General features: G+C 50.2%; 1 protein-coding gene across 9 annotated transcripts in view; it reads right to left on the reverse strand.

Annotated features, from left to right (window-relative positions):
* EBF3 (EBF transcription factor 3) overlaps window positions 1-25000 on the reverse strand; it is a 127932-nt gene that overhangs the window by 20751 nt on the left and 82181 nt on the right. For 5 of the 9 annotated variants that reach the window (XM_074383096.1, XM_074383095.1, XM_074383093.1 and 2 more), the window contains exons 7-10: window positions 20402-20483; window positions 16399-16543; window positions 10698-10828; window positions 10079-10205 (exon numbers count right to left, since the gene is read on the reverse strand). In XM_074383096.1, coding sequence (XP_074239197.1) covers window positions 10079-10205; window positions 10698-10828; window positions 16399-16543; window positions 20402-20483 — 485 coding nt within the window. The remainder of the gene's footprint in view (window positions 1-10078; window positions 10206-10697; window positions 10829-16398; window positions 16544-20401; window positions 20484-25000) is intronic. The other 4 variants (XM_039465299.2, XM_074383094.1, XM_039465297.2 and 1 more) reach the window with 1 other exon arrangement.

A 25000-nucleotide genomic window follows, 5' to 3' on the forward strand; every position in this document is an offset into this window, starting at 1 on the left:
ACGTGTGTCCAGTACCTGTGTAAAAGCACAGAGCCCTGCTGTGGGGGAAGGGCCCGGTGGAGGGAACCCGTTCCCATTCAGGAAGCGTCACTCAGTTTCCCAACATTATTACCCTTTTCAATCTCCACGGAGGCATTTTTAACTCCGGGTTTTTCAGACTGCATAAAGAAGAAAAGGAATGTTCTAAGGCAGAGGCTTTAAAGTCATCACCGAGATGAATGTAAACACTGGAATCCCCAAAAGCACGGCCCTTGAACACAGCACACTAGATTGTGTGTCTCCTGTAAAACTGTCCTATTTCCACATGGGGCACCCAAATGCTAAGGTGTACTGAGACCAGAAGGCCGCCGTGCCCTCCTCTGACCTCCATCTTGCCATGGCAGCCCCCACCAGCCCTGGCCTACCCCCCTCACAGCCCCATACCCACTGGCGCTCTTTAGCCTGGAAATCCCCAATCAGCCTCCAGAGGTACAGCCTCCGTGGGCACCTCCCCAACGCTGCCCAGGGCGCCCTCCTCTCAAATCCACCAGCACCTCGCCTGCTCCTCTTGTCATCGGATGGAGCACCTTCTTCATTTTGAATAGTTTATTAACTTTTCCAGGTCCTGCTTCATTCTCACAAGACCTTAAGTCAGCACCATGAAAAATGTGGCTCCTGCACGAGACATATGCCAAGTGCCATCCAGATGCCAGGCCCTGGGCTGCCAGGATGGAGACCGTCACTTCCCTTGGCAAGGGACCCACTACCAGGTGGGCAGGTATGTCACCCCACCTGACACCGCAACCATGAGCGCCCACGAGAAACAAACAGCTTCCCTGCCTCTCGGTATCACCTGCCGTATCCAGGTGGACAAACGCGGAACACTGGAAGCCAGGGGCAAATCCAAACCACGTGGACAGTGAGCTTCCACAGCACGTCACACCTCTGTATAGGATGCTGTGCTCACACTATGCTCGTCCTACAGATCCTTCCTGCCAGCTGGCATTTTGCAAGTGCACAGGAAAGGATAATCACTGATAAAATCTGGGGTGGTGAGGAAGGGGGACAGCCCACTGGTGGGTGCAGGGCTCAGGCACATGGCAGGTATTCAGTAACATTGTGCCACAGCAAAGCCAGGGCACAGCCTGGAGCTCAGTCTTTGGGGTTGTCCATAGCGAATGCCAGCTTCCCTGGGCAGGAGGCGTGTGGCACTGCAGCCCAGTACCCTGCGTGGTGTCTGCCAGGGACACGTTTCTCTCCCTTACGGGGTATTTCAGTGGATTTCGGAAACAATCCCCAGCCTAGCCTATGGCTGTTTACAGTCTTTACTCTGGGATGGGCCACAGCCTGATGCCAAGCCTGTGGTAAAGCAATCTCGATGCCACCTGTCCTGAAGGCTCTTCCATCTAAGAGCCCTGGAGGAGCCGCCGCCCTCAGCTTGGTGCCTGTTTGGAAGCTTGGTGCCCACAGGCCTAATGCTTGCATGGGATGTTTCTGCAGCGTGAGCGTGTTCCTTAGGAAAAACACCAAGTGGGACTTCAGAACGATGGCTTTCAACGGGCACGTGACTGACCCAGCCGGGGTGCCTGGGCGGAGACAAGACGGGCCAGAGGGCAGATTGCCAGCCAAGGACCTCCTCTCGGGAGGACAAGCACGCAAAAAGATGGAGAAAAACCTGGCAGCATCTACCCTCCCCGGTCCAGCCCCTGGATTTCCGGACTTTCAGCCTCAGTGGTCATCAGGTGCCTGGAGGATGGGTCCAAACCTCAGAGGCTCCAGGGCTCGCTGTGCCAGGCTGTAAGCTTTCTATGTGGGAAGACTCAGAAAGGGCTATCTCAAGAGCACAGGGAGAGGGTGGCATCCAGAAGGGAAAGGAAGAAAAGAATGACCCCGGCCGTGCCCTACCTCTAAGAAACTTTCCTCCAAAGATCATTTGCACCAATGCTGACCAAAATCTGCCATGGCCTCCCATCTCAACGAGAGCTTCTCTGTTTAAACGTCCCACGCTGCGTAAGGACCCTTCGAGGGTGTGTGCCCCTCCACACGCGCCCACGACCCTGGAGCAGCCAAGTCATTCCACGTGGCCCTGAAAAGCATTTGAAAACTTCTATTTTGCCTTTTAGTACAGCGAGCAGTCCACATCGCTGGCTGACACGGCCTTCTACTTGTTGTTGTTGCTTTATTTTAAAACCACTCTAAGAGAAGAGAGTTACATCTTACTCGTTTTGCATTTTTTTTTTTTTTTTTTTCTGAGACAGAGTCTCACTCTATCTTGCCCAGGCTGGAGTGCAGTGGCACAATCTTGGCTCACTGCAGCCTCTGCCTCCCAGGTTCAAGAGATTCTCCTGCCTCAGCCTCCCAAGTAGTTGGGACTGCAGGCACATGCCACCACACCTGGCTAATTTTTTGGTATCTTTAGTAGAGATAGGTTTCCACTATGTTGGCCAGGCTGGTCTCAAACTCCTGACCCCAGGTGCTCCACCCACCTCGGCCTCCCAAAGTGCTGGGATTACAGATGTGAGCCACCATGCCCAGCCTCATTTTGCATTTTCTACAACAAATTAAAAAGGCCTAACTGACTGAATGTGCAGAGACATGTCTCAGGATGTTCCAAAAACAGCCTCACGTGAAACCACAAGCAGCCTGGCTCCAGCGCCGTCACTGACCCAGCTGGCCGGGCACGCACTGAGTAAAAGGTACTCGAACGATTCCAGCCATGGGCTGTTGGTGCTGGGTCTGATGTCCAGCCGTGTGGATTTGGTGGGAGGGGGCTTGAGGCACTGGTAACTCGTAAGCCAGAAAGAGAAACAGAGGCAGCGTTTGGTTCTTGTTCCTATTCTTCCAGGACAACAGAGTGATCTATTTCACCTCCTCTTTGGTGCTGAGAGGACCACACACTTCTGTTTCAGGTTCTCTACCGACATGTTTGTTCTGACATTTCCCTTGGTCTTCAGCGTTTAACCCGTAGGAGTTGTGGCCAGAGTGATCTGTGGTATTTAATTTCAGGTCTTCTCATCCGGGCTTTATTCGGCACTGCAGGGGTCATACTTATTTTGTTCTGAGTGCTCTCTTGCTCTCTTCTCCCACAGTCACACACCATCTCCTGGACCCAACACACACTGTTTTCAGAGGCACATCCTTCTCAGTGGGAAACTCAAAAGTCTGGAGTGTAACCCCGCTCCATCCCTGACTCTCCTCCCTGCAGTCCCAGGAAGGGGCTAAATCCCTGAGCCACCACAAGGTGGGTGAGGAGCGGGACCAGGGGACCCTACGAAGGGGACTTAAGGGGAAGAGGGCCAGGCCCACCTTCACTGTCCTCAACCCAACAATTACCAAGTGAAACCCAGATGACCCTTTTGTCCTTTGGGGAAGATGAATGGCCGTCTCCTCTCTGCCACATTTTGTCAGGTTTGGTGCTGAAGAGTCAATACCTTCACCTTGACATGGAAACTTTGTGATTTATCAGCTCGTTTCTCCTCCTGGGTTAGCGTGGCCCCGATGAGAGCAGCCAATCGGGGTGCAGGGTGCAGACTTGGTCACAGCCACTTGGAAAACGACCAGAGCCCCCTCGGATGACAGACAAATGTGTCTTGTTAGCAACAGCCCAAAAGCGCTTGACTTGTACTAATAACAAAAAGGCCATGCTGGTCACCGTGGGTCTAAAGACGAAGCACCCTGTCACCAGCCTGGTTGGGAAATTAGCAAATAATGTTCTTTTCCTTGATAAATGGGTGACAGCTCCCTCTCACCAATCATTTTTAACACTTTGATGCATGCCTATGATCCCACTGGAGGAGCAGAAAAGTTTACTGGCCCTCAATTTTCAGATGATGAATGGAACTCTCTAAATGTGCGATTTCTGTATGAGGTATAGTTCATTTTAAGCAATTCTAGTAAATGGGTGTCACTGATTAGGACAAATAGTCTACTTGTGCAATAGCACAAACGGTGTGTCTCATTCCCCTGGCCTCCTTCGAGACAGGAAAGAGAGGGGACAGCAGTGACCCTGGAAGCCCTCCCGGCCCCACTCTTCCAAGGGCCGTGTTATCGAATCTCACCCCAGCACCCACTTAGCATGCGGGCAGATTAATTGATTACGGTTTGGCTTGATGCTACGCTGTAGCGGTGGGGAAGAGAGCAGCAGGGGCCTGCCCTCCCCGCCTCCCTTTGTGGCTCTGCCTCAGGGGCCCTGAGGACCCTTGAAATGACCCCAGTGATGGCAGTCGGCCTTACTCCCAGGGGAAGGGGCTGAGGCACGGACACACGCCACCCCAGTTCAAAAAAAAAAAAGTCACTCTTTGCCATCCATATTTAAACAAAGTACAAAAGCTAATGTGGAGTCAGGAGAAGCTGTGTTGCTGGAGTCACGCATTACCTTGTGATTAGCCCAACTCCTGGCAAGTCCAGAGTCAGTCTGAGCTGAAAACATAGGCCCGAGCTATTCTCGGATAGAACCAACTCCATAGAAAAGCAAAGGTGCCTGAAGGGTGTTTATTCCCCGGGGGCTCACAGGGGATGGCGGTGGGGCACAGATGTCCTTGGACACTATTGACTGCTGAATTGGAAGCAGAACAGCCAGTGTGGCTGCAAGAGTGCCCACTGCAGACAGGAAGGCACAGTCAGCCATGGGTGGAGGAGGGGGCAGGGCTGGCCACACCATGGGATGAGGGGAGTCACCAACAGAACTGAGCCGAAGACTCCCCAAACTCCAGGACCCATGAGGAAAGCATGTGGTTTACATGTAAGGAAGTCATTAGCATTTGGTTGAGCATATTAAAAATCGTGTGATTTGTGGGCAGCAATTAAGCATCATTTGCTCTGTGCATCCAAGGAATTTGAGAAGCATCTGCCTGGGAGACAGCAGGCTGGGCTGGCATGGTCAAAGGCCACTATCGACTCTGCGGGCTGAAAGGGCCGCCTCTCAACACACACAAAAGATCTTCAACACACTTAAGAACCATGAGTGCTTTTGCGAGGGGAGTGAAGTGGGGCTACATGGTGGACATCCGCCAGGAGCCCCGAGGGGAAGCCTCACCCAAGGGTGCCAGGACAGCCCTGGAGGACAGAGCGTCACCCCTTGACGCACTGCCAGTTTTAAGATACATTATGACTTTTTAAAAAAAAGGGAGGAGGAAAGTAAACCATAAATACCGTATCAGAAAGAACAGAAACTGTTAGCAATGACTGGATGAGGAACGACTTCGTCAGCCTGAACCTGAATGCACGTCCTTGTGCAGAAAATCATCACTTTTATGCTCCCATCTAGTAACTGCATCCAGGGCTGGGAGCCGTCCAGAAATTCAGCTGTCAAGAGCTCCCTGTGTCCACTTCAGTGTAGTGCTATCCACTGCCAATATCTCGTTTAGTAACTGGGTTCAGTCTGTCGAAGACAACATGTTGACTCCCAGTAATTTGTGATAATTTCCTTAATTGAGCAAAAGAAATCTCTAAAATGAGGCTGGGTCAATCAACCATCTGAATGACTGACAAAAGTGAGAACACCCGACCCCCGCCAGGTCCCCAGTGTCCCATGAACGCTGCTGGAAGTCCAGCCCCCACCCCCGACCGGCCTCAGCACTTCTGCTGAATAGGAAACCATTCTGCCAAATGGACACTGGAAGAAAACAGGAACACGCACGTGTGTGCCATGATGCTTTACACTTGAAAATGTGTCTATAAAAGTAGTTTTCTCCGTAACATAATTTCAATTAGATGCATACAAATTCCAATCTGTCTTCATCAAATAACACTGTAATGCTTATAATTCTAATTAAAAAATAATTTCTTTTATTACTCTTAACCATTTGATGCGTTTCTATGGGTGGAATTATAAATGCGAAACTGCTCAATTTGTGTATACTGCAAGTTTCTCAGGTAGGACATTCTGGGACTATTTTAATTATTATTAAACAAGCAAATAGTACACTATTAGACAAATATTAAAACAAGCATTGAACTCCGTTATTAATTTGCACTATTCACTTTTAAATGCAGCAAATATCTCATTAATTTAATTTTAGGTGCCCACCAGTTTATATTGCATTTTACAGTTTAGAAGGCAATTTACTATTAACTGGCAATTACATACAGAGTGATTGTTAATTCTGCGCCTAAGTGCTAGCCGCTTGAAAATTGTTCTCTCTCTCTAATTTTTGACCTTCTTACAACAGGGTGAGGCACATGGGAATACAAAGAACCAGTATGGAAGCACTGGACATGTCATTTGTGACTCATTCTTTTAATTCACCGTGCTAATCAACTGAACCGCCACAGCCTCCCAAGGTAATTGTGTCTTTATAGGAGTTGAAAGCAGCAGGCAAAAGGGCCTGGATGGATGGGGCCTGGCCTGCCTTCCCCTTCCCACTCGGGGTTGACTAATAGGGTCTGGTTCAGAAAAATCTGGTGTTTCTCAGATCACTGTAAACAGATCATTGAGGCCTTTTGCAAAGCCCCTCCCAGCCTCTGGCGGGCAGCCCTTCCTCTGAGCACAGGTTCATTATCCCTCGGCTGGGCGGCCCCAGCCGGCCTCATGCGGGGAAGGTTAAATGTGAGGGTGTCCCAGCAGCCTCCGGGGCTGGGGGACACTGATGGGAACCAGACGCCCAGGGGACGGTGCCTATGTCGTGACATGCAAAGGGACTGGCTCAGTTTTCAGCGGGGGAGTGCAATTCCCGGTGATTACCTCATTGTCCCCATCAATTTCGGAGCAATGCAAATCAGACAGAAGCTTCCAGGTCAGACAGGTCGTGACCCTACCTTTCCTTGGCTCCCCAGCCTGTAGAGCCTGTATCCCTTACATCACCTTTGAAATGGATATTCCTGTTAATGACTGGGGTGTGGGGGAACCAATAGGTTAACCACCATCCAGGAAAGGCTGGGCTCGAGGCAGAGCATCACCAAATGCCCACGTGTGGTAGCGTGTCTCAACAGAGGAAATCCCTGAAGCTTCCGCCAGCCAGGACGCCGAGCTTGTGCCCAAGAAGCCCAGTCAGTCGGGTACAAGCTCAGGGTCACAATATCCATATAGTGCTCAGTGGGCACAATATGGGCTGTAAGGTGGGTACCTGGACCGGCTAGGTTGGGGGCTGGAATAAAGGGGTCCACTGGTCCCTTAGCGGGAGGATACGAGATACCCAGACACCTGGAGAGGACATCTCTGGCCAAGGGAAGGCATCCCACCTGGCTAGAGGGCGACAGGAACAGGCTGCAGACAGGAGAGAGTTGCCCCCTCCCCGCACCGGCCCCAGAGCAGGAAGAGCAGGGCCCAGCCATGCTGGGAATTGAGGGGACGCTGACATTGCAGGCTCTGCCACGTGACAGCTGCCAGCCAGTGACAGGCGACTCCTCCCGCCCTACACATTTGTCTACAAATGCACAACCCAGGGCCTTTCTCAGCAGCACTGGGGACAGAATCCCCAGGAGACAGCAGGTGAAGTGCAAAGAAAGGACTGGACCTTTCTGCAATCTTTTTTTTTTTTTTAAATAAAAAAGCAGTCTCATTTCTAGTAACAGCTGTGCGGACTTCCCCACCAAAAAGCCCACATATGCAAAGATCCAAACTCTCAAAAGGATCCACTGAAGGCATCCACTAAAGAGTTCATCTGGGATGTGCTGACAGTCCAGGGTGAGAGCAAGTGGCTTATTCATCCACTTTTGTGCAACACACATCACTTTGGTGTCACAAAGCAGGACCTGGCAGCAGATACAGGTGCCCACAAGGGTGCCCACCCCGGGCATGTGCCTGCTGCAGCTCAAGTGCTGCTCCATGGCTCACAAGCGCCAATTAACACTCACCTTCCTAAGATGCTCAGACTTGAGCAGGATCCTGCAAAACTCAGCCAAAGTTCACCCTCAGTGACTTTCCACACGAAGGGCCATGTACTGCGTGCCTGCCGTGTGTCAGACATGGTACCTAAGTCATCCCTGATCCTCACCAAAACCCTGCCTGGTAGAGCAGAGGAGAAACTGGAACCACAGGAATAAGCATGTGCACAGGTCCCAGTCTGTCTGCAAACCCCAGGTCTTTGCACGGGCCCTGCAGCTGCTACAGCCAGAAGTCCATGGGCCATGGGCCTCAGGGGCACGTGGCATCAATAGCAACGTCTGCATGAGGTGACATGGAAATGTGGACTGCGTGGCTTCAGCACACACATGGAAAGAGCCCTACAGCAAGGGGCCGGAAAGGACCCCCGGCGGGATTCTGACGCCTAGCCTCTCCCAGGTACCTAGGGCCTGCAGACATTGCACTTTATTGCACAGCAAAAGCTCGTGTTTGTTGAAGTGTATGTCAGTGTTTAAAAGATGCCCCAATTTTTTGAACCCTATTGTGACATGTCTATTTCTTAAAACACTGGGACCCTAAAACCTGGAGGAGCTGCCCTCTCTCAATCTCACAGTCTTACATGGAGGCCAAGAGGTGTCCACCCCGGAAGTAGGCCTCCCCTGCTCTTCTGGCAGCTCCTGGGCACCTGGTCCCATGTGTGCTGGTCCCACAGAAGGTGACCCCTAGTGTGGAGCAGGCACCGCCTCTCTCATCCTAACTGCATGGAGAATGCTGAGCTGTCACTGACTCGACACCTCTGGGACAGCAGCCCTGGCCCGCCGCCAAGACCCAACCAGGCACACCCTGGGGTGACGCTGGCCCTGATGGGTGGGCCCGATGGACAGGACTTATATCTTGCCTTCCATGCTCACTGAGTCCTTCCTAAGATGGGAAGAGGTGAGGGATGTCTATTGCCTCTATAAACCTTCTGAAAGCAGAGTGGGCTTAGCAGCCTCCACGTCACCCACTCTCTGGACAGAGGAGAGGACTGTGTCTCAGTGGACAACCTGCAGGGTGTGATGGCAGGAGTTGAAGCCCCCTGCCCTAGTCCAGGTTCCTGCTGTGGCCCTCCCGGCCACCCCAGACACCAGGCCACAGTCACCCAGCCACTGAGCAAGCAGGTCAAGGCCAAAGACAGCAAGTACTTATCCTGTTCACTGTCATTGAGTTCCAGCAGGCACTGTCCATCATTAAAAACATCTCTCAAAATCGCAGCCTTTGGAGGCGGCTAAGATTAGAAATCAAAATGCAAACAAGCCTTAAGTTGAAGTGAGTTGTTTGTTTTGAGGCAGGTCTTGCTCTGTCACCCAGGGTGCAGTGCAGTGGTGCGATGAAGGCTCACTCAGCCTTGACCTCCTGGGCTCAAGTGATCCTCCCACCTCGCCATCCTGAGTAGCCAGGACCACAGGCATACACTACCATGCCCCACTAATTCTCAAATTTTTGTAGAGACAGGGTTTTGCCATGTTGCCCAGGCTGGTCTTGAACTCCTGGACTCAAGTGATTCTCCCGCCTCGGCCTCCCAAAGTGCTAGGATCACAGGTGTGAGCCACCATGCCCAGCCGAGTTGCAGTTTATTTACGGCATTTCTCAAAAGCAATCCCCAACAGGTGGTGTGAATCCGGCCCTTGTGTGCACAAAGCGCTGGAAAGAGCAACTGGGAGACAGCAAGCATGTGTGAGTGCACAGGCCCGTTCCAGCCGGCACGAGCCTGTCCCACGCCCTCAAACACCACGAATCTCCTTAGGAAGCAGTGTCGTGCAGCGTTCAAGACCCCTGGCTGGAGCAAGAAAGACCAGCCTCACAAGGGCCTTGTCTTTACCGGGGGTATGGCCTGGGCACTGACCTCATCACCTCTCTGAGCCTCGGGCTGTGCATCAGAACAGCAGAGACACCACGGGGCAGAGGCATGGAGACCAGCGGACACGCGGGCCCCAGCCCCATGTGGAGCCGGGCGTAAGGGCAGCCCCCTCAGTGGAAGCTAGGTGACTGTTGTTACTGATGATTCCCTCCGTGGAAGCCCCACAAACGGAGAGAGGTACCCAAGATCACACAGCCACGGAGGCTGCCCCATCCACGGCTTCATACGCCGTCTCGAACAAACGTGGAAACCACACACCCCGCTAAATCCGACCCATAGCCCAGCGGGGCTTCGCCTGTCCCCCCCCCCCCAGACCCCTGCCCTGTCTGCACCATCGTCCTGCACCCTCACGAGCACCTCCTGGTGGGGAGGAGGCCTCTACCACTTCCCCGCAGACGCTGGAGCCGTGAACTCACCGGTGTAGACAAAGCGCCCCGGAGCACCTTTGCAGAACTGCTTGGATTTGTAGGAGAGGGTCACTTCGACGACGCCAGGAATGTGCCTCGGCGGGGTCTGGACTCGGATGGCATGGGGAGTTATCAGCTACAAAAACCACACAGTGAACAGGCGCTCAGCGGCACTGGCCGTGAGAGGCGGACACTTGCCAGTTGGATATAATTAACAAAATGAGCACAAATTGGAGCATCGTCTCCGCACGCCCCTCCTAGCTGTCACCCAGAGTCTCGGGACCTACAGTGTTCTTTAAGAAAAATATCTGCAAATGATCCTGGGTTTTAGTTTGCAGGAAAGGCCACAGGGCATCATTCATATGAAAATTGCCACCATATGTCTCCTTAAACCCGTTTCTAGTAATTCTAGCACTAATTGTTCCAGTGTACGGGGGGACCTCTGTGGCAGGTTTTCAACCCCATGGCTGCAGGGCGGGGGGTGTTCCGCACCCACCCACAAGAGAAGCTCCTGCCACAGGCCAGCAGTGCGTTAAAAGGGGATTTTGCCATAGGGCGCCTGGTGTCAATACACTATTGACAGCTTGTCAAATCCATTCATGAAGACGCGACCGGTTCTGTGGCTTACCTCGCTCCACACCAACATAGTGCCGAACACAACTTGCAGCCCGTCAAAGAAGTTGTCGCCAATTATGATGACGGTGGCACCCCCCGTGGTCCAGCCTTCACTGGGACTGATGGCCTTGATGCACGGAGTGGCTGCTCGCACAAGACAGAGAAGGCAGAACTTAGAGCCCATCCTGCCTCCGACGCCGGGCCGCTCGGCCACCGCGGGAGAAGAGGCGCGCTGTTCCTCCAGGCGGCACGCAAAGGGCAATCGTACATCAGCATGTTGATGTGTTTAAAGCAAACTATTAAATGTTTTATAAAGGAAAGGCCGAGCTGCGGAATACTAGTGAGCGAGAAAAAAAAAATGGCTTGATATAGCAAATTATGTGTCAGGGCAAATATGACTATTACAAATGATTAAGCATTGCATGCATGTGGCATGTCGATTTATCTGCTTTGCTGTACAGATCTAAGCAGAGTCAATCAAAAGGTTGTTGAAGGAGACGGAGGGGCAAATGCCTTGCATTTCGATTCCTCATAAACAGCTAATTGGGTTGGGTTTTTTCATCCGCGAACTTTGCCTTTTGGCTCAAAACTTCATTTTCCTCTGTCACTCCACAATTACTACTTTTCACTTCTCATCAGGAAAAAAAATCAAAAGCACTATATTAATACTTTTGTCAAAGGTACACATTTTACATCTAATATTGTTTGTCGACAGGAATCCCCGCTCCGCTGGCCTGACCTCTCTTTGTCTCGGGAGCTCTCACATTTGCATGAGTTATTACAATGGTACTGCTGCTCAGCGGCCCTGCTGGGGTGGGAGGGGCTGGGGGGACACAGACAGCAGGAGGAGGGTGCAGAGGGGAGGGGGACCAAGAGGCCACAGCCCAGGGAGACAGGCAGGCAGGAGGCCCAGCACGGTGCCCTCGGCAGCCTTGAGCGGGAGGCCAGGGCCAGGGCTGAGGGCTGCAGGCCTGGTGGAGGCCAGCTTTGTTCTGGGCTTTGATCAGCCCTTCCTTTACATGGTGTTGGCAGACCTTTTAAACTGCCTTTGATGGCCTCTTGTACACAGGCTCTCATGCAAAGGAGAGGGTCTTCAGACACACGCCTGCCCAGGCCTGCTAAAGCCTCGGAGGCTGCCACCTGCAGGGCCTCCGCTGCTGGGGCGGGGGACACTATCCTCAGGACCTTCAGGCTACTGTACCCTTTGGGTGAGCTGGGAGGTTACCTTGGGCATACAAAGAAGAACAGGCCATGTAGGCCTCCGTGATGGCTGCTAGGCGGCCCCAACGACCTGCAGGTCTCCTTGCTGATGTCTGGACACAATTACACCCCAAATGGCGGGAGGCCCAGGCCTCAGTCTTCCAAGAGAAGAGGAAGTACCTACACTAAGCTCTGGGTCACCCAGGGGTGGCGTCCCTTCTTCACCCTGGCTTAGCATTTGGGGGGACACCCAGGGGTGGTGTCCCTTCTTCACCCTGGCTTAGCATTTGGGGGTGCTGGGGTTAAAGAGGAACCCAGAGTAAGGGACTCGACCCTAGGCCCGAGGGGCACCCTTCCATTGCGCTCAGTAACCTCAGGGGTATTGGCCCAGAAAGGTAGTGACTAAGCTTGGTAAAGAATCAGTGGCTTCGCCAAGCCACCCCTCCACCCAGGGCCTGGCTTTGCTCCCCCACGGCCCCCCGGCTGCAGTCGAGAGCCCTCCGAAGGATGTCGTGGGGCCTTATTAGGTTGTTCATCTTATCTGAGCCCCTGTGCAGCTCGGCCTCAGATAAATCATCTTTTTAGACTCTGGGTCAGATCCGGTTGCACGTCTTCATAAGCGGGAGTTTTCCGGAAGCCGCGTGCTGTGGTTTCCCCGACAGGTCAGAGGCAGTGCTGTGCAGACACCGTCTAGTTAATCACCATTAGCTATTGTTGTTTAGCACGCCGCCGACATGCCACCTTCCTTTGTTTGCTTTAATGTTGGACTCGCGGGGGTTATATTTGCTCATTCCAGGCGCATCTCCCTCCGCAGCAGAGGCGCAGAGCACACACTGGGAACCTGCCCTTAACTAGCGCTGTTGACTTCATGCTAATAAGTTCATACAAATTTTCATTTCTGAGGCTTCCGAATGACATTTGCTTTTCTTAATTGCATGGAGAGCATTTGAAAAGGATCAGCTCTCTAAAGACTGACAAGTCTCCTCCAAGGGGGTGACCTTCATCAGCACAGCCAATTATGGCAAATAATTCACAAAAAAAAAAAAAAAATTACAGTAAACAAATTTACTTTGGAGGTGAGAAAAGAAAAAAAGAATCCAGGATCTACTGCGTGCACAAGAGACTGCTATCTGGCAGCTGTGGCCCAGCGGAAAGCCACATCACCTCGGAATTTGTAGTGCTTCTCAGCGGAAAGAAAGCCCGGGCCTGCCTTGGCCTCCTCCACCACGATAGCCATCTTCCTTCTGCCCGTATTTGCATACATTTCAATGCACATATAGAGAGGGAACATGTGTTCAATGGGAACCATAGCAAAATGAATTACACAGACAGCGTTAGAGATCTAATGATAGACGCGCACAATACACTCAAGCAGATGACGGGAGCTGGGCCCGGCAGCTGAAGATGGCAGAGGAGGAGCAGAAACGCGGTGGGGCCAAGGAGCCCCCACACCCCCCATCTCTCTCCTGGCCCGGCCCTGTTGTGGGGGGCATCCCTGAAGACAGATCCTGGTCTGCAGCTTTCAGCGCGGCCCAGCCTCCCAGGGCCCAGGGCTGTGGGGTCCAGAGAAAGGAGGCGTGGCGGAGTCTCCTACGCGGATCTGACAGGCACCAGCGGGACCCGTTTTTAACTCTGAGGATCCTCTTCGCTACCTGGGAGAAGAGGCACTCACGAAGCACACCCTCTGCCCATCGTGACCACCATGGCACTCCCCAGGGCCTGTGTGGACTGGCTCGTCCTGTGGCCGGGGAGCCCAATGGCTGGGGTGAGCATGTCAAAACGTGAGCGTGACTCAACTTGGCAACCCATGTTGGAGACCAAAATCTTTGGGATTTTCCCTTTCTTCTGGGGTCTCTCCCCACTACCCAGTATTCTATTAGTAAACAGCTTCCCCGGCCGGTCCCACTAATCAGCCCTCCTGAGTAATACTCCAGCATTTGTCGCCTTCCTCCGCATTCCCAATATTGAGGCACTCAAACAGGCCTAATCTTGCCTCATGAAGACTTCTTTGTTCTGCCTGCTAAAATGTCTTGTAATTGTGCTTGGGATGTCCAGATGGCTGGCTGATACTCCAGCTGATAGGATTATACCTTTACCTCTCCTAGGGCCATCTGTTCGCTTTAACTCGCTAAAGCCCCGCAGCCTGGATTCAGTTGTCCTTATTGCATAAACCTAACCGCATTACGGTACTTGGCATGCAAATCGCTTCTGTGCTGCAGGCCGGGTGCTGGGCAGGGCTCGGGGAAGGTTTAAACAGGGTTGGAGTCGTTTACAAGGGGACAAGTGACGAGGAAAAAAAAAATTAAAGCCTGAGTTCTACTGTGTTGTGCTGAAAGGGAGAACGGTTGTTTTCCCTCACTCGTGTTCAATACTGTAAATAATCTGCCTCGCTTTTTGTGAGCTCAAAGGACGCCGTGGCAGACATCCACAGCAGCAGCAGGGGGAATTCGTTTACTTGGAAACCATCAGCGAGTGTGTACACACTGCTGGTGAATATTAGATGATTGGATAATGAGGTGTTAGCTAGGAGAGCCTGCACCCAAGCACAGATCTGCGGTTTTGGGGGGCACTTTTTCCTTAAAGGATATGCGACTGATGTAAAGCCAGCCTCCCACCCCTGCAATCTGTCCTGACCAGGCAGAAGGAGGGAAGGGGTTTGGGGAACAATATGGGCAGACTTAAAAGGAAATTCCTAAGTGTCAAGTCTCTCAGGAAGTGACGGAAGCATAACCCCTGCCATGTTTTTTCCAGGGCACTTGATAACTGGACATTCATTGCAAACATTAAAATAAAATGACCCTACTATTTATGACAAATGCCTTTTTCTTAACGATCTGTCTATGCTAGTCCTCAGAGTCACCGATTGGCATTTTAAAACCAGTAGTCACTTTCTGGGGTGGGACAAGGTATTTCAATCTCTTGCAAGAAACTGACTCGGTTTAAATGTTGAGAAACAAACATGAAAAAATCCTGAGCAAGGCTGCTTGTGCAAATAGCTTTTGATTAGTTGGGTTTTATCTCCGAGGTACCCACGAGTGGCCTTTATTTTTCTAAATGCTACATTTTCTGCTTACAGTCAAATGCTTCTTTATGCTACTTACAAAAATAAATACTTGTACTTTGCTCAGATCATAATAGCTCATTAGAGGAAGCTGATTTTGGCCCTAGACTACAACCTAACACCAGAGGGCTGGGGAGGCCCCTTGAACCTATCGCGTTGTGAGCTCCACTCTCTGGGGAAGTGAGGAACTGAGGACGGGGAATCAACCTTCTTAATTGTGAACCTCATTAGTGATGGTTGCTAAGCAAAACACACACCTACCTTCAGAGCACGGGAAGGAGGAAAACAGTACGTCACAGGCGCTAATGACACTGGTGCTTAGGGCAACCTTTAATTATTATATTTTTGTTCTCTTATACCTTACTCATTATTGTAGAAAAACAAATTAGTTTATTTTTGTGGACCACAACAGATTCATAAATCGTCTTCCAGTTTTTGTCTGAATCATGTTTCATTCTGATAATCTGCACATGCTTCATTCATTTTCCCGTGTGTGCATCTGCCTGCCTCCTGTGTGGCTCTCAAATGTGGGACCTCGGGATAGCGGATTTGTCTTAAAACCACTTCGTTTTATGGGCTCTTTGCTCTGAAGGATGCAGTCATGCCGTTGTTTGCAATTCACTTTAAAAGACACTCACATTACTTTCTCAACAATTCATATTGGTCAGAATCTCGTAATTATTATCAAATGTTTAATGGGGAAAATGGCTGTTATTCTAAAGGGGATGTGTTCAGTCATGGGTGCTGTGCAGCACAGGAAGTGGGATGTGCCTGAGGGCTCGGTGTGAGGCCCACTGTACTGACCTGATTCTCAATCCAACCTGACGGCCAAGAACCTTTCTCCCTACTTACCACCCTTATGGAAACCCTTCTCTTTTAACAAGCAAAACAAGAAGTCAATCCATTGAAAACATTTGGTTAAAAACAACAAAAAAACAAACAAAAAATGTAGTATGCTGGTTTGTATTTCCCCCCTTGTGCCTTGCCCCCACTCTTGCATGAACACGCACACACATGCGCATCACATGCACACGCACTCCAGGCAGGGACAGGAAATGGTCCTAGCTGTCCCTTCCGAGCCGATTGGACCAGGATGTAACCACCCACTGGGCCTGCACGAGGTATCTGGATGGGCACTACCGACAAACCAAAATAAAACCAAATAAATTAAAATCGCAAGAAAAGCAGTAAGCAAAAGAAAGCTTGGACACATGAAGGCCATGGCAGAGGGCGGTGCGTGGGAAAGCCCCGCTACGCAGTATCGGGAGAAGAGAAAGCCAAGGAGGGCTGTCTCCCCTTCCGCCCCGGGGACACCCCCTCGCCCTGCCGTGACGCAGGAGGTCTCACCAAGAGCGGGAGCCTGCTGAGAGTAACTCCACATGAACGAACATAAAGGATGGTGCAAAGAAAAAGAAGCATTGCAAATAAAAAAAGACATGTAACATGTGCCTACCATTTTCCAGATAAGAAGGGGCCGTACCTTCTGACGGGTCTAGGCGGCGGGCCCGCCTCCCGTGTTTGGAATTGTTGTGCACAAACATGTTGTCTGACACGGCCAGCACGTGGCCGTCCACGTTGACTGTTGTCGATACAACAACCTGCAAAGATGAAGTGGATTTGAAAATGGAACTGACAAAGAAAAGCACAGCCCCCTGTTAGGCAAAATAACAGCCATCTTAAATATTGCAGAGCACAAGGAAACTTCATGTGTTCCTGGAAACTTGATTGATGTGCATTCACAGCTTTTTTGGCTAATGGAAGTGGGTGGGTTGTTTTGTTTTGACTCAAGATTGCTTCTCTTCAAAACCTGCTCCACTAATTACAGTTTAATCTCCTATTATGCTAACAAGTGAATTCAATTCAGAGAAATATTCTTCTAGCCATTAGCTTCAGAAACACCCCTCTAGCCACTCATTTTAAAGTCACTGTTTTGATTGATCTGTTCACATATTGATTAGATAGTTTATCTAATTAAAATGAGTTCACTTGAGACTGGCCTCCCTTGAAGAGCTGGGAGGATTCAGAGTTGCCCAAAAAAAGCCTTCATAAATCAGAACATTCCTACTGCCCACATTTTATCAGGAAATGATCCCTGGGTCAATTTTACAATTACATTTAATGTCTGGGTAATGAACTTTTTTGCATCTGAAAAGGCCGAGTTGGAATAAAATAGTGTGAGTGTTTTCAATCCTGGAAAGGTATCCTTTCTCAAGTTCACTGCAAAGGCTGGCAAGGACCCTGGGATGCCAAGGAAATGTCCTCTCTGTTGCGGTGACCGGCTCCTATTCTTAGGCCCAGGCACAAAGGATATCCAGGGCAGAGATGCCCTGTTAAGATCAGGCCCTCTGAGCATCCAGCTGCCTTGTGGTAGAGGGAGAAATGAAAGGGGCCAGGCAGGGATGCCCTTGCAGAGCCCACAGACCTGCCCAGGTGAGTTGCAAACAAGCATCCGGAAATGGCATCCCCTGAACAGACCCAGGGACCAGAAAATTACAATCTGGCCCTGAGATTTCTCTAACAGAGGTGGTACGTTCATCCCAGACTAGCTGGAGTGGCAAAGATCTGTGGCCAGAGTTAATCTGGGTCTTGCAGAAGGACTCCTGGGGCTCGAGCCCAGCTTGGACCTGAAGGAGGCGGGGCTCTCCGCCACAGTTTGGGCAGACTAGGCCAAGTCTTTGGGTCGGCACCACCCTAGTGAACCACAGCCCTACAGAGAATTGAGTGGCGGGTGCAGCTGAGTGGGAAACCGGACGGGGATCCCAGCCAAGGTTTGCCTTCCCTGCGAGGTCCAGACAAAACGCGCCATGTAAAATGAACTTCAAAGGAAGGCTGCTGTAGGCCTCAGAATCATGCTTCTCAGTGCTGGCTCACCAGATGTATGGCGTGTCCTGTGTCGGCGTCACAGGGAAACCGTGGGGAGGGCGCACGGGGGCAAATGGGAGAGCTCTGTACTTTCTGCCGAATTTTTTTTATAAACCTAAACTTCTCTAAAAAAAAAATAAAGTCTATCAATAAAATAATTAAGCTAGTTACCTAATACAAAATGAATACAATTCACTGTATTTGATGAATCCTTGAATACAAAATAATTAAAAGTAAACACACAAATATGTAGTATTATTGTAAAGGGTTTAATAAAGCCGCCGAAGCCGCGTGCTCGTATCTGAGGACACGGACGAGTGACAGCTTTGCTTCTTAAATCTCAGGCTCCACGAGACGACGAGGAAGCAGGGGCGGACACGCTGCGTCCCACCCAAGCACCCGCATCGGGGGCAGCTTCCTCGATACGTCTTCCCCGTGGGCACTGCCAGGATTGTTGCGGTCTCAACAGTGTCAAGCCACCTGGAACCTCAAAATATTGAAGTGCCGCCCCAGCAGCTCGGGTCCAGCCGGGGTATCTCAGCTCCTTCCTTTTCTGACCACTGCCCACTGGCTTTGTCCTTTGCAGCCCTGGTGGGAGGTGGCTTTGCTGCTACTTTAGTGCCATGAGCGGGCCTGGCAGCCTCTGCGTGAAGGATCCAGGCCTGTTCCTGGTTCCCCAGGTGCCCTCCGCGTGGTGTACCTGCCAGGCCCAGCCCTGGGCGTTGAAGACACTCTACAAATGCATTATCTGACTGTGATGCCAAGATGCGTGACTAACACTGAGGCGCAGACTTGGCCCTTTTTAAGTTCCTAAACCATGATAGGTTAAAGAAAGAAGAAGTAAAACAAAATGTGAAAGTTTTTAAAGACACAGTCTTTGCTCTGTCATCTACATATAGGTCACCCATGAAGGGAAAAGAGTGTAGTTCAGCAGAGAGAGCAGGCAAGCTGTGTCTGTGCCTCACCTGGGCAGGCCCTGCAAAGCACCTACAGGAAGCTGCTGAGATTGTGAAACCAGCTGAAACTATTGTGTAAGCCCTGACATCCTCTTAAGTCCAGTTACACCTTCTGAGAGGCGTGGGGATCAGCTAAAGAGACCAGAGGACGTTCCAGTAACTATGGGGTCTGCAGTCAACCACGAGATCACCTGTGACTGTCACTGTGTTCAGTCATCGGTGAGACAAAGAGGACACAGCCCCTCAGCCCTGCGTGACCTCCATTCTGCTTAGAAGGATCAATATCCCCAGTGCCCTGTGAAGCCTAGTGCGTGACAAATGGAAGCAGGCCCAACTGTTTGCAGGAAGCACTTTCCCCAGCTGCAGACATTACCGTGGGCAGGCCCAAAGAGCCCGCCTCCTCTGACCAGCTGACCCGGCAGGCATGGAGGCAGATGTCACGTGATCTACTAAAGGACTGAGGGATAAGTAAAATATCTGAAAAACGCTTTGAGCTATTTGATGGGAAAATAGGGTAAATCCCAAACAGGGACCATTCTGCTCTTGGGCCATTCATCCAAGCCAGTGGCGGGTGCCAGTAACCGCCAAACTCTTCTCTGGCTGGTAAGTCCCAGCAGCACTTTTGTATCCCAGCCCAGGTTATTTTTACAATTAAAATCCGCAAAGTCATCCAATGTGTCTACCCTAAAGGAGCTTCCTAGTTGTTCAACAAAAAAGGCAAGAAAAACAAGAATCTATCATAATGGGAGATAAATCTATCATAATTTATGCCTGAACCCCACCAGCTACCCCTCTGTATCCATCTTTTAAATAAATTCTTCTGAGGCAAACCAGAGACAGGACTTAGCCTGGGTTTAGGATGAGACTAGCAGCTGGCACGGGATGCGGGCAGTAAGAACGCAGTAAACCTCGGGTAAGGAAGCAGAGTCCAGGAAGACACTCTGGAAGTGGCGGAGGTCTGTTCTAAGCAGGCCCAGATCCCTCTGTGAGGAGGGTCTAAGATCTGGAATATTGCCAAAAGGCTGTATTCTCGTTCCCCTCCCACTAAAAATCAATCCATCAATCAATCCCAAAGTAAGTACTTATGGGCTGGGTACAGTGGCTCGCGCCTATAATCCCAGCACTTTTGGAGGCCAAGGCAGGTGGATGACTTGAGGTCAGGAGTTCTAAACCAGCGTGGCCAACATGGTAAAACCCCATCTGTACTAAAAATACAAAAATTAGCTGAGTGTGGTGGTACACACCTGTAATCCCAGCTACTCAAGAGGCTAAGGCAAGAGAATCGCTTGAACCCGGGAGGTAGAGGTTGCAGTGAGCTGAGATCACAGCACTGCACTCCAGCCTGGGCTACAGAGCAAGACTCTGCCTCAAAAAACAAAAAAGGAGCTTTCACATGGCCATGTTTTCAAAGCTGATTTTGTTCTGTTGTGCCCACATTAGACTTGATGAATCTGGCATACCGAATATACCAGATCATTCTTAAAGCATTTGCATATTTTTATCAAACACACCAATCCCAGTTTGCTTCCAAGCCCTTAAAGAACTCAAGAGTACTCCTCAACAGTTGCAAAATTAGAGAAATCAAATTTCATACGAAAAGTCAGGACCACGGTCCACGCGTCTTGGAGAAATGTATACCTGGAATCTCCGCATATCTCGAGGGTTGCCTGCATTCTTCAAACAGTTCTGATTGCACTTGAGGAAAAACTTTAGAAAGAATCTATAAGAAAAAAAAATACAAAAAGATGATATTTGTTAGGGTTATCGGACAAAAGACACAAACTTTTTAAAAGACACTCTGTGCAGGAAGGAGTGGAGACTCGACCCCACCCACTTCCATTCACTTTCCTCTAGGGGGCGACACTGAGCAGAGGCTCTGGGAGAGGTGGGGAGGAGGCGCCGGGAAACAGCCACCCAGGAGAGCAGTGAGTCGCATCTGCCTGGACGCTATGGATGTCCAAGCTTTACGGTAACAGCTGTGACTTTCGTGTTGGCATTTCCTGGCTCCATCTTTGCACAACTGCCTGTTAACCGTAGGGGAAACATCTGCCCAGACAGGCCTACCGTCTCCAACCAATAAAAAAAGAAGGATGCCTAGTTAAATTTGAATTTTGGATAAGCAAAAAATAATCCTTTAGCATAGGAGTGTCCCAAAGCATACCATCACTAAAAAATTGCTGTTGACCTGAAATGGAAATGTCACTGGATGTGCTATATCTTATCCGGCAACCCTAATTCCAGAGGCTACCACGGCCTAAGCAAACACACTTTAAAATATGGATTTTAAGAGTTACCATAGTGCCTATAGCCCCAGCACTCTGAAAGGCTGAGGTGGGCGGATCACTTGAGGTCAGGAGTTCGAGATCAGCTTCGCCAACATGGTGAAACTCCATCTCTACTAAAAATACAAAAATTAGCCAGGCGTGGTGGCACGTGCCTATAATCCCAGTTACTTGGGAAGCTGAGGCAGAAGAATCGCTTGAGCCCAGGAGGTTCGGTGAGCCAAGACTGTGCCACTGCACTCCAGCCTGAGTGACAGGGCAAGGTTCCATCTCAAAAAAAAAAAAAAAAAAAAAAAAAAGACTTAACAGTGGTTACAGCTTTTAAGTCATCAGGGGCCTGAGGCAGGAGAATCACTTGAACCCCGGAGGCAAAGTTTGCAGTGAGTGGAGATCGTGCCACTGCACTCCAGCCTGGCCAACACAGTGAGACTCCAATTCAAAAAAAAAAAAAAAAAAAAAAAAATCTAAGAACTGATTGGGGAGCACGTTGTTTTAACCAAGAATTCTTGATGCGGTAATGAAACCGTTGCTGAGGCAGAAAGCAAGAAGCAGCAGACACTGCGGGGCTGGAGAGGCGAGGCCGAAGTGAACACTCTTTCCATTTCCCGCCATGCCTTGCCCTTACGTTTCATGGTGTGAAGATTCAGGGGTCCTGACAGTGTGTTGAGATGCTGTGACTGGAACATCATCACGTGGTCCTCCCCATTCCTGCATGCTCAGTGACACTGCAGGCCAGCTGGCTTCTGGTCTGAACTCAGCGATCCTGGGAAGCTGGGCTCTACCACCACCCACAGGAAAAGCAGGTGGGTGAGGGGGGGGTCTCTCCCTACACAACCTCTGCCTCAACTTGAAAAGGCCACAACCAAGAGACCCCAGAGCTGGGGTATGTGCCGACATACCCACTCTGCCAGCGGCCAAGCATCCCACCCAGCAAGATCGTCAACGCAAACCTTTCTCTATTTTCTCCCAAAATATCATCTGTCCTACTTGGTGATTATTCATTTTTTGATGAAGTTTCACAAGATTTTCTTACATTCAAGGTGCCTGGCTGGCAATTAGAATATCAGAAAATAAAAAAGACTCAATAGACCAAGACTCATGTCTCTAACTGCATTCCCAGCATATCCTGGGTGACTTCTTACTACGGCAGAAGAAAATCCAGTTGATGGGGGAAAGAATGGTGGCCACTTAATTAAATTTTCTTGCATACCACAAGGCCTTACCATTTTAGGCCAGAATTTACATCTTTTATTAACTCACCTCACCTATACACTTAGCTCACAATGCCTCTTCACACCATCTGCCATCAGCATACAGTAAGTCACTTGATATTCCACCCACCAATTTTTCCTAACAACCACTGTGCAATTAAACTCCACACGTTCTGCAGCGAGGTAAATTAGGCGCACCTGCGGCCACACTGCATTTGAACTGCATCAGAAAGGGCCTAACAAGGTGAGGGCGCCACAAAGTTATCGTCCTGTCAGGCAATTAGGTTTTCACTTCGGGGACAGCAACACGGCGCAATTACACCACACATTACCACCCGGCTAATCTTCGGAGCAGGCGCCAGCCCAAGAAGCTGCTCGTCTGCAAGTGCACCGGCACAGAGCCATCTCCAGGAGCTTTGTTTGTGATTTGAGAGGTTTTTCCCCCTCCAGAGAGGTTTCTTTAAATTCCTTGATGTCTTCTAGACAGTTCACCCTTTTACCTCCAAGAGAGCAGGGCAGGTTTTGATGATACCCTAACTAGCCCTCACTGGCACTGTCATGATGAGCTGGGCTTGGCATTCTTGGACCTTAACTGTCACCCTCTGCAGAAATCAGCAGGACAAAGTTGGGTGCGGGACCCCAGAAACATACTGAGCATTCCCAGGGTCAAGTCAAGCAGGTGCAGGTACACACCTAATCACACTCATACACACCCACACATGCATATACAAACACATGCACACACATACACATGCACACACATATGCATACACAGACACAAGCGTGCACACATACAGAAGCACACACATGCAAATACACACATACATGCATGCATACACATGCAGTTATGCACACACGCATGCACATGCAGATATATACACATGCACACATGTGTACATGCATGCACATGTAGACACATACACGTGCACACACATGCACACGCCTGTGTGCACACATACATACACATGCAGACACACTTATGCACACATATATACACATGCACACACACACACACACACACACACATTCTTGCTTGCTCACTCCCTCTATTTTGGATGTGGCAATGATAGCTTCTGCTTCTATTCAAACTGTCTGGAGAGCAAGTGCTTGAGAAAGAGCTGCACAACCCTAGAGGCCAGCTCCTTTCTGAGCACACAGGTCCCAGTGACAAAGTAAGCTCAACAGTCAAGTGGCTCCATGCCAGGTTCTTGGAGCATCTACAGGGACGGACAGAGGGGAAGCCTCAGCAGAGAGAAGAGGAGCTCTGCGCTTACGTCTTACCCTAGAGTTTTGGTCATGTCTGACTTGGGGATTCAATTAAGCCTTCGCAAGGTGGCTGGCACCATAGAGCAGGTGCACGACTCTGACACTGTGCACAGTTACACAAGGAGCGAATGCATGCTTTCAGTGAGGAGGTGCTCTGCGAGCCACACGATTTCAGGGTTTGGGGAGACGGTGAGCAAACTGAATGCCCAACATGCAAAGTCAAAAGGTAATTCTCATCCTTTACTCAATTACCCTTTAATTGGCTTTTCCCTAAGAAATATCTGACAACCACTTTACATATCTCACTTCTAGAGTCTGGTATACAAAGAAGTTAATACTCTCGTTATGAAAGGAAAAATCTTCCCTATGTCAGAAAATCTTTGGCTTTAGCACCAATAAACTCTTTATTACTGCTAAACATGGATTTGCTGCTCCATCGCGAAGAGGCGATAAAAATTCTAACCTGTCATTAGTACATGATGGTTAATTGTGTACAGTGTGTCTCCCGTTGCATCTGTTGGCCTGTCATCAAAATGACCATTATGTGCACTAATTCCCTGACCCTGTCTTTATTTCCCTAAAGAGTCATCATCTTTCACAGTAGGTACCAGAGTAAATCAAGCTTGAAATATGGGCTTTATTTACTTGTTTCTCCCAGGCAGAGGGAAGACGGCAGCTCGAGACAAAGTGCTACACGCCAGGCGCAGCTTTCCCAGCCCACTCCACGCGGAAACAGCCTACAGAACCCTGGGAAGTTCTTGGGAGCCAGCAGAAGGGGGAGAGGTGTGATCCTATTACTTTGGAAATGAGGTTTCCTCTTTCACAATGAAATGAGGGACCAGGACTGAGCACCATATGGGCAACCCCATTCATTCTTGGGAGGGCTGGTTTCAGGAGGCTGAGCTGTGGGAGGTTTCCTCTACTAACTCACAGGAGTCCTCTGAGGATGGACCAATGGCACAGTCGGGCCCTGTGCCTGGGAGGACAGGGGTGGAGGGGCAGCTGGGTGCCGCCCCGGATGTCGTGAGCGTAATCTAGGAATCGCTAGATAGAGCTTCTCTATCTGATGAAAATCAAGGCCCTCGTTTCTGCTTGGACAATGACTCCACTGCTCTCGACAGAGTTGTAGCCACCACTGCACCCAAGGAAGAAAGACACTGGTCTTGGTTGTGTTTGTTTCAGAGTTTCCAACAAAAAACTCCAGGGCCAGCGTAAGCATGGAGCGGTGGAATGAGGACACTTGAAACTGGGCTAAAATGAAGAATGGGATCAACCCTTTCAACTGGAGCCCGATCTAGGTATCACACAAGAAAGGGGCAAGCCCCCACCGCAGTGACTAACTTCAAAGTCTGCTCTATTTCTGTGTGTTTAAGCTATGAATTAGTTCATTTATATTTACTTTTATGAAGCTGATTAACCAGAGCTTCTCTATCTGATGAAAATCATTTTAATTGTAGTGTTAGGCTCCTGTGTAATAT

Source organism: Saimiri boliviensis, chromosome 12, assembly GCF_048565385.1.
Source record: "Saimiri boliviensis isolate mSaiBol1 chromosome 12, mSaiBol1.pri, whole genome shotgun sequence".
Classification (NCBI taxonomy): Eukaryota; Metazoa; Chordata; class Mammalia; order Primates; family Cebidae; genus Saimiri; species Saimiri boliviensis.